Source organism: Diplotaxodon limnothrissa, linkage group LG7 (genome assembly GCF_057381915.1).
Source record: "Diplotaxodon limnothrissa isolate DT_005_m linkage group LG7, D_limnothrissa_male_GT1.1, whole genome shotgun sequence".
NCBI lineage: Eukaryota > Metazoa > Chordata > Actinopteri > Cichliformes > Cichlidae > Diplotaxodon > Diplotaxodon limnothrissa.
The window spans coordinates 9,190,552-9,200,269 of NC_140602.1; the positions used below are offsets into that span (position 1 = coordinate 9,190,552).

General features: G+C 41.3%; 2 protein-coding genes across 2 annotated transcripts; both read left to right on the top strand.

The window, feature by feature from the left end:
- The first annotated feature begins 515 nt into the window (after positions 1 to 515).
- Positions 516 to 5,809, top strand: hprt1l (hypoxanthine phosphoribosyltransferase 1, like). Its single transcript, XM_085357331.1, has 9 exons — positions 516 to 533; positions 848 to 954; positions 1,336 to 1,519; positions 1,717 to 1,782; positions 1,870 to 1,887; positions 2,126 to 2,208; positions 3,029 to 3,075; positions 4,617 to 4,693; positions 5,762 to 5,809. The coding sequence occupies exons 1-9, from the start codon at positions 516 to 518 to the stop codon at positions 5,807 to 5,809; spliced, it is 648 nt and encodes a 215-aa protein (XP_085213457.1).
- A 1,257-nt stretch (positions 5,810 to 7,066) lies between these two features.
- Positions 7,067 to 8,843, top strand: nudt7 (nudix (nucleoside diphosphate linked moiety X)-type motif 7). Its single transcript, XM_085357332.1, has 3 exons — positions 7,067 to 7,471; positions 8,160 to 8,318; positions 8,417 to 8,843. The coding sequence occupies exons 1-3, from the start codon at positions 7,082 to 7,084 to the stop codon at positions 8,768 to 8,770; spliced, it is 903 nt and encodes a 300-aa protein (XP_085213458.1). The 5' UTR covers positions 7,067 to 7,081; the 3' UTR covers positions 8,771 to 8,843.
- Positions 8,844 to 9,718: the final 875 nt, after the last annotated feature.

Consider the following 9,718-nt stretch of genomic DNA (forward strand, 5'->3'; position numbering starts at 1 on the left):
ACATATTGTCAAATTAAAAGCGGTTTAATTAATGTATTGGGCTTGTCTGTGAAATCATTGCGGAGCACAGATGCGTGATAAACGCTCGCGCACAGCTCTTTGATGAGGAGGAGCCGTCACCTGGCATGTTTTTGTTTTTTTTAAACTGCGTCATCTGCAGCCTCTCCCCAGCGCTGGAAGTTTCTCGCTCTTTCACTTACCAAAATATACGAGTAGGAGTAACACCACCATAGCGCGTTTAAGCCCTGGTTGTGTGGGACAAATCAGATTATCGGAAAGACAAACTGGATTCTGACGTAAAGGGCTTAAAACCCGGCGGAGGAGCGTCGCGTGTGCCGCTCCAGCTCACAAGCAGTCCGTAAAAAAAAGGAAAAGGAAAAGAGGAGAGCCGCTCGTGCAGCCTCCTGTCATCAAACCTCCACACACCCCTCCTCTTCCCCGTCTCTCAGGACCTGAGCATGACTGTTCAGATTTTTCGCTGCGACTGAACGGATCGGACGGCCGCCGGGGGTGTCATGGCTTCCTATCTGCAGGTGAGGCTGCCAGCTGCCGTCCTCTCTCCGGGCTGGGGTGTTTCGTACTTGTCGGGGTGTGGTTGTGCGCGGGGCACGGTAGGCCCTTTTAAATAGAAGGGAGGAGGCACGAGCTTTTCCCTCGCAATCTAAGCTGTCATGCCTTTTTACCTTACCGCCACCCTACCACTAATTCGCCCAGTAAATTGGGTAAACAGGTGGTTGAGAGGCTCGGTGTTGCCGGGGGTGGGGGGCTTCACTTTGATTTAACGCATCTTTGGCGCACATTATCTGTCAGTGCCAAATAGTTTGCGCATTTCAATTTATGGTTCCAGATAGCTGATGATGAGAAAGGCCACGACCTGGACCTTTTCTGTGTTCCCAGACATTATGAGAACGATTTGGACAAGGTGATTATCCCACATGGACTCATCATGGACAGGTAAAGTGATTTGTCACCTCTCTGGCTGGGTTTTTTGTTTTGTTTGTTTTGTTTTGGGGGGGTTGGGGTTCACAGCAGACATCTTTGTTGCACAGGTGTACTGATGATGGGAAACTGCTGCAATCGTGAGGTACTTAGTGGAGCGGACTCGTGTTTTCAGAATGTGTGCTATGAAAAACAGGTGTGCACTATACAAAATACTGCTAGCCACAACCAGGGGTGGATTTGTATGTGGGTTTGAGGGCATATGAAGACTCAATGCCAGTAGTGCTAAAGTGCAAAATCACTTAAAGGATATTCTCCCCATCATTTAAGAACTAGGCGTCATTATGATTTACAGTGCTGTCACTGTTTCTCTCTCCCACCACCTCTTTGATGCAGGACAGAGCGCCTGGCCCGCGACATCATTCGAGACATGGGGGGACACCACATTGTAGCTCTGTGTGTGCTGAAAGGCGGCTACAAGTTTTTTGCAGACCTCCTCGACTACATTAAATCACTGAACCAGAACAGTGATAAATCAGTCCCGCTGACAGTGGATTTCATTAGGGTGAAGAGCTACTGCGTAAGCCGCCTTTCTCATTTCATGGATGTGAGCGGAGGGAAATGGAGTTGGCAGAAGTACAAATGAGAGCATTCTTGTTAAAAATCGCTGCAGTGCAGAGGCATTTTGGAAAAGTAGACTTTTTTTTTTTTGATAAAAACTTTCATTATGAGGGAGTTTGAGCTTATGGATACTGTCTCATTTTTGTGCCCCCCCAGAATGATAAGTCAACTAACAATGTTAAAGTCATTGGAGGGGATGAGCTGTCCAATCTCGCAGGCAAGGTTAGTCTTTCTGTCACAGAGAAATACTGCTGTCTTCTTCATAGAGGTTTAAATTATTAACTTTGCTTCTGTTTTTTTGCTCCGCAGAATGTTTTGATTGTTGAGGTAAGCTCTTGTTATTATCATTCAGGTGGCTGAATGATGAATGAATCATCTAAAACATGATCTCTATTATTAGGGTTAAATAAAACATTAAATACTCATATTTTATTACTGCTACTGTAGTGGTTTTAAATTACAGTTATGTTTGCTTGCTTTTAACATTAAATATCAGACATGATATCTGATAGATGCTTATTTGTGCTTACATCTCTAATTCGACCACTTCCGGCCTTGTTGAAAGGATATTGTGGAGACAGGAAGGACGATGGAAACACTACTTTCTCTACTGAGTGAATGTAATCCTAAGATGGTTAAAGTTGTAAGGTAGGCACCCTCAGATGCTGTTTATAGTGCATGAGACTGAATTACAGACCTCCACAGTAACTGGCTGGTATGTCTTCAGAGAGACAAAATGCATCTAACTAACGGGTACTCTCCTTTAGGACTGTATTAGAGATGTGATGTGACGGAAGGATGGAGCAGCTTAAGAGTTAATCTGCAGTTCTATTAACTGCACTGTGGAGGCAGAGGCCATTTCTCTGATGTATTCCTGATAGCAGGTTAAAACAGGAAAAGTGCTCAGCCGATACAGTTCCCCTCTGTTTGCACCACTTACAGTAGTTTGGGAGGGACATCTCTGTGGCTTTGATGTGTGCCGTGTAATAGTCTCCTATCAGTTTTTTGTCATACCCATTTAAATAGAATTATAGACTTTTAAGGGGTAGTTTACCACAGGAAAAAATAAAACTCCTCCCACTTGAGTGTGATTTCGAACCATGTGATTATTTTCTGTTCCCCCTGATGTTTTGCAATATCTACCACTGAAATGTCTTTCGAGCACACTGCAGCTGAACAGACACTTTTACAATCCACAAGCGTCTATTTTTTTCAGTTAGAATTGTCATTTTCTAGAATCTACCACAGTAAAAAATTTATTTTGTGAAATAGGATTCCCCAGTTTTGTCTGTACATGGGTCCATAAGCTAAAAAAAAAAAAAGTTTAATCTTGGACTGCAAATAGCCATCTATGGGTGGATGTAACAGGGCAGTGAAAGATGTAAAACGTGACCTGAACAGTCTTTGTTTTGATGACAGCTTTTTGTCTTTGACTTCCTCATAAAGCTTTCCGCATTTATCATTCTAGTCTCCTGGTGAAGAGGACCCCAAGAAGTTCAGGATATAGACCAGACTGTGAGAACCTCTTATTTTTCTTCTACATTCTCTGTGTAGTGACGAATGGTATGGCTCAATTTGTGACTTTCAGTCATTTGCGACTCTTCGAAGACCCAGTGAAAATTTTAATAAAGCAGGATTATAATTAATCTCAGGGAAATCTACTCTAAATGTAGCCGAGCCTGGCACTTATGTACTAATGCAAGCCTTATAACCCCCTGCTCACACCATCTATGATTATGTAATGCTTTTAGGTTTGAGTTGGGTAATCTCTTTAAGATCGTCCCTCAAGGACAGCTGTTACTGTAAGTGTTTTGACTTTCCGCTGAGACCATAAAAGAGCAGTGACTGCTTGTTTATGTCAGAGCCAGTTTGTTGCTTGTTTTCTTCCAGTGGTCTTAAAAGTAGCTTCTGGTTTCTCTTATTTATAACCCCTTGTATCAGTGATATTACATAGGGAGATTTCCTCTTCTCACAGCTCCTAATGCTCCTATCACTGCAGCCACTTTAGACTTTACCTTTCCCATCTGCTCCAGTTGTTTCTTCTGCCCTTGCTAGTTCTCTATTTTTTGTGTTTCTTCTTAGTTGCTGTCGGCTGAGATCCCCACATCTATCACAGATGCACTTTGTTAACCACCACTATGTCTGGTTGGTTAGTCAGCAGCTGCTTGTCTGTCTAGAAGTCAAGCTCTGATAGGACCTTGTTGTTATACTGCTATGATCAGAACTCTCCTCTAAGCCATCCTTTTCTATCCACTGGTAGTATTTCTTAATGCCAGCTCCTTCCTCTATCCGTTGATGGTACATTCCAGGAACAGATTCCCATAGGGGTTTGGTCATCCATGATAGTTCCTCGTCCTGTTCCCCAAGTATCCTCAGTTGTCTGAGGTATTCTTGGCACTCACTAATCCTCTCCGTTCCTTTTTTCTGTTGCTCATAAACCCTCAGGGTGCTAGACTTCAGGTAGAGAGCTCCGTGCATTGTGAGGAGTTTTGGTGTCTTGACATGAGTGCCATCTCTCTCCTCCTGTGGTCAGCTTATTATTCAAACTGGGTATCTGATGATCGATAGGGCACAGACATTGATGGCTTGGATCTTATTCCTTCTGTTCAGCTAGCTTCTTAGAACCTACAATACCTTTTGGAGGTATATGGCTGTGGCTGATCTTTGTGCGACTTTGTCATGGTTCTCGTTGGCCTGTGGGATATACAGGTACTTATAGTTGTTCTATATATCTGCTATTTTATCTTCTGGCAACTGCACCCCTTCATATCCATTGTATCAGCTCTTAATGATGAGCTGGCTTAGAGGGTTGAGGCCTATGCAGAACAGCAGCGGGAACACTTTGGTATATTCTGCATTTGATGGCAACTTAAGTGATTGCCTTCGATTTTGTTTCCTGTGTTGTGTTCCACAGACCCACTGACTTCCTGATGAAGGTTATTAGTATACTATTAGCTTTGTACAGTGCCAACCACTCCAGTATCCATGTGATTTTACTTATATAATATAAATACATATTATAATGTTTGTTTGTTTGTTTGTTTGTTTTCCCCCAGACATCGGTTTTGAGGTACCGGATGCCTTTCTGGTTGGCTATGCTTTGGATTACAACGAGTACTTCAGAGATCTCAGTGTAAGTGTTTTTTGGAAGTTGATTACTCAAGGTCTCCTATTATAAAGGTGATTTTTAACACAGATTTAGCTGGTTTGGATTACTGCAACATCCACTGGAGATAGCTGTGGTTCTAATAATCGCTGGCAAGCTGGTATAATACTGGACCCTGATTTGCCCCCATGCATCCATTGGCATGCAAGTTTGTGAATGTGTGTGATAGGGTGAATGGTGCGTGTAGTTAAAAAGTGCTTTGAGTGCTCAGAGTAGAAAACCAAAGTGCACAAGTGCCAAACCATTCTATTTACAGAGGTGTGGAAAATGTTAGATGTTTTTACATGCTCACAAGAACAAGTGCACCTGAGATACTGAATGAGTAATTGGCTTGATATTTCACAAATTATCTGTCTGCCCTAAGATGAAATTATTTTAGATATTATTGCTTTTACATGGTTGTTTTGAGGACTCATCTAATATGAATTATCAGGATTTATCCTGCATTAAAAACTGATTTTGACCTTCACTGAAAGGAAAAAAAATTTTTTTTTCTCTAAATGGTCTAAGTGGGATTACATTTTCTTTAGCTTAGTTTGAGTGCACTAGTTGTGCCATAACAATATGTGGACCAGTTATGCTTACATACATAGTCACCCACCAGAGTCCCAATTTTAACCTAATCATGACATTATTTAGGCAGACTGTTGATGTTAATTTTAGTCACTTTATCCTCAAATCTTCAAAGTGGAAAAGTATATTTATAGTGTTTTGTATAGTTACAGGATTGGGCAACAAGTGATTTTTTTTTTTTTTTTTTTTTTTTTTTTTTTTTTTTTTTATATGGTTGTGTAGTGTTGTATTAAAATGTTAAGGTATTTCTGAAAATAACTTGGCCTTAAATATTTGCTGCAGTAGGAATAAAAGAGGTGTAAAAAAAAAAAAAAAAAAAAGGCAACTGCAGTTTCAGGGTCCTGATGTTCTGCCTGCTTACGCACCATGAGGCTGCCATGTTTGGTGTCACTGGTTTTTAGTGAAACCAGTGTTATAATATTCAGCATTTCTGTTGATGTTTTTTCCTCTTCTTTTCCTCAGCACATCTGTATACTGAATGACCAAGCAAAGGAGAAGTACAAAGTGTGAGCAGATGAAGTGCTGCAGAGGCCGATGTCTGAATCGCTGAAGACTTGGACCACTGTGACGAGCCTCGTTAGCTTTGCTGTGTTTTGAAACGTATTTATTTTTCTATATGCGAATCCACAAAAAGTGACTTGTGGGTTGTAACTAACTTTAAGAACATTTCTTTCCCCCCTTATAAGTGGGATTAATTCTGTATATTATCAATATTTTGGTTGTCAATTTATTGAATTTATGTTAAGACTGAAGGTGTAAATAACAGTTTTGAATAGAAGTGGAGATAAAAAAAAAAATGTAATTAATTTGCTCTTATGGAAGTACACACATCTCAGGCTACTGCTTTATTTTCAGTGAGCTGTCAGATTATTTGTAGCCTTCGAATGTTTGAATGTTTCAGTTTGGATTTATACTGAAGACATATCCTCTCATTATGCCATAAAATGACTTGTCATGTACTGTATGTTTTGATTCATGTCCAATGTTTTCACCAAGGATCTCTTTACAGCAATACAAATCCCAGTGAAACCTCGAGTCTGTTTTCTATTTTCCCAGAAGAGGGAGTAACACTGCATTTATGCATGTTTTTACAAAAGTAATAGGCCTACTTTAAACTAATTACCAAAACACACTTGACTGTGGTACTATGTGAAATAGGAGTGGCAAGAAAAAAGGATGTGAGGGGGGGGGGTGTAGGACATGTTTCAGGGCAGCAAGACTGTGGTTAAGAATGACAAGTACAGTTGGGATTGTATCAGGAAGGAGGCTGAGCTGGAGGTAACCAGGATATACAGGATTAGCAAATGAGTACATCAGATGGACAGGTTGGAGAGACGAGGCTGAGATGGTTTGGATGTGTGCAGATGATAGATCGCGGATATACTGGAGAAAGGATGTTGAAGATTGAGGAAAAGAGGAAGGAGTATGTACAGTGGGTTAGTGAGACAGAGGAGAAAGCTACGGATAGGGTGATGTGGAGGTAAATGATACACTATGGCGACCTCTAAAGGAGGCAGCAGAGAGGAGACTAACGCGACAAAAATACCCTCTCTCGAGTTTCTCCGCAGTCATGATAATCTCCGTGATCCTATTAGAGAATGTTTTAAATTATCAAACACTCTCAAAATACACTTGTACTCTTTTTGAGGCTCAAGCATCAACACCAAATGCTTTAGCTAATTGAATAACGTGTCTAAAGCGGAAGTTGTCGCGATTCGACATCACATCCGTTTCTGGTGTTAGCTTAAACTCGGGCAGGAAGTAGCTGTCAAAGAAGGGCGAATGGTATTGGGAAAGTTTACCATTATATACACATTAGCTTTCCTACAACGCAGGTGTTTTCTGAACTACCATGGACTGATTAGACTTAGCTCTGCTGCTAACGTTAGTTTCACTGTAAGCATAACAGTATTGTTTTTAGCTGTCAACGTTTGTTTTCCAAGATTTTGTGTTTATTTAATAATAAGTCGTACCAAATTGTTCAAGACTTGGACTTTAACCAGGTCACTCACTATCATGCACGTTAAAGAAGAGATTATAGGCATTTTAAAGCAGTTTGACATAGGAGATAAGTTTTCCTATCTGCCATTGCTGCCCAGAGCTTCTGTGCTGATCCCGCTGTTCGTGAGGAGTGGGCGGCTGTACACCTTGCTGACGCTGCGTTCAAAAGAGGTAACTTGAGTGGGTAAATGCGGTTTCTTCTCACTTCTCTATCTGGGGTTCGCCACAGCATTTCATCTACCTTTATCTGACCGCTATCCCCAGCTTCCTTTTCTGTCACACCAACTCCGTGCATGTCCTCAACATCCTTCTCCAATGCAGGCACCCTCTCTTCTCTGCACTTCCAAACCGTCCCAGCCTTGCCTCTAACCCGAACTATCCCTATGATGTACTCATTCCTAATCCTGTCCATCCCACTAACTTCCCCCAAAATGTCAAAAAGTCATCTCCAAAACATACATAAATGCATATAGGTCGATTCACTAACATCTTACCAACTTTCAGTCTTGCTACTGTCTTTCCACGGGCAGTATTGTGGCAAGCACTGTTTCCTCACAGCAAGGTGGTCCAGGGCCTGAACCCACCATCTGGCTGGGGTCTTTATGTCTGACGTTTTGCATGGCTACTTCCCATAGACGGCAGTTAGTGGGGTTACGTTAATGGATGATTCTAAATGGCTGATAGGTGTGAAGGTGAATGCATATGATTGTGTCTGTGTAGCCCTGTAACAGACCTGTCCAAGATGTACCCTTCCCGTCACCCTGTAGCAGCTGAGATAACACTGAGATGGATGCTATCTCTCAGTCACTGTCTTCATCTATCCTGTAAATCCATCTTATTTATGTTTCTTTCTTTGTAGCTGAGGACCAGTGCTGGTGAGGTGTGTTTCCCAGGTGGAAAGAGAGACCCCAGTGACCATGACGATGTGGACACAGCTCTGAGAGAAGCGGAGGAGGAGATAGGTCTATCACCTGATGACGTTCAGGTGGTCTGTACGCTGTTTCCAATCATTAATAAGGTAGAATAAAACATGATTTTCTTTAAGAGTATTGACTGACTTGAGTCTTATTCATTTTCTCAAATCACCCCCTCCTAATTGTCGTTCTTTGTCAACAGACCGGTCTGTTGGTGACCCCAGTTGTTGGCTTCATAGAGGAGTCATTTTGTCCCAGTCCAAACCCAGCTGAGGTCAGTGCTGTGTTCACAGTCCCATTGGACTTCTTCACCAGCAAGGAGGACCACCACTCTACATATGGTGTCGTTGGGATGTCGGGGCTGCTGCACTCATTTTATTTTGTGGACACTGATTTGGGAAGCCAATATCACATATGGGGATTGACTGCCTTGCTGGCCATCCTGGTTGCTGTCCTTGCTCTTAAAAAGAAACCCGAGTTTGAAGTTGGCTTTGACTCTGAGGACCCACTAGCATTCTTCCAACAGATCCTACACAGAAGAATCAGTAAACTATGAACAGATTTTCCCCAATACCTGAAGCCCCATTGAATTTACTGTATAATTTCTATGAATGTGTGTAATAATTGTTTGAAAGGATGTATATAAACTTTTCAGTGTGGTGAAAAGATGCAAATAAAAAGATATTTTCAGTTTTTCAAAATTCATTTAATGTAGCAGCAGGATTACAGATATAAACAAAGAGTATACAAATGTCCAGACAAAGGCAAAATTACATGTTAATAATAGTTCAGATGTATGATAACACACCAGGTTTGACTTTTATCCCTACTGCAGGGTCGTAAGGCTAGATACTAAAGCTCAAGCTACACAGAACGGATACAACAGAACTGTTGGAGAATGTGAAATAGAAGCGAACTAGGAAAAGTGAGCAAACTGATTACACACAAGATACAGCTCACACTATTGGCAATTTAATTTATCATGGTTGCCCCTTTTGATCAAGCGTTTCACAGCAACAATAGTAATGTTGACAAGCACATCAACACAAAGTTCTCGCTAAAAACAATCTCCACTGTCTCGTCCCTTTTACCTCACATGTACAAATCTCATGAGGCATGAAAAGCATTTTCAATAGAAAACAACAAGGTGACAATTCACTGGTGAAGCTGCACAATATTATGTTGATATCTTGCAACGGATTGAGAACATGTTAAAGTATAACAGTTACGGTTATGTCCGTGTCAGGGGGAGGAGAGAGTAACGGAAAAGCTTTCGGATGTTAAACAGTCTTAGAGAATAAAAAGGAGCAATGAGACAAAAGGGACACCAGTAAACACAGCAGAGCAACGTTTAAGTTATCAAGGCACACAAAGTTCTGTTGAAAGCGTCACAATTGAAATTCAAAATACCCCTGCAGTATATTTCACATTTAAATATACATGGATATTCATTTACATGACTGAAGGACAAAAATATTATGCAAAGATTTGTGTGCTCTTTTCA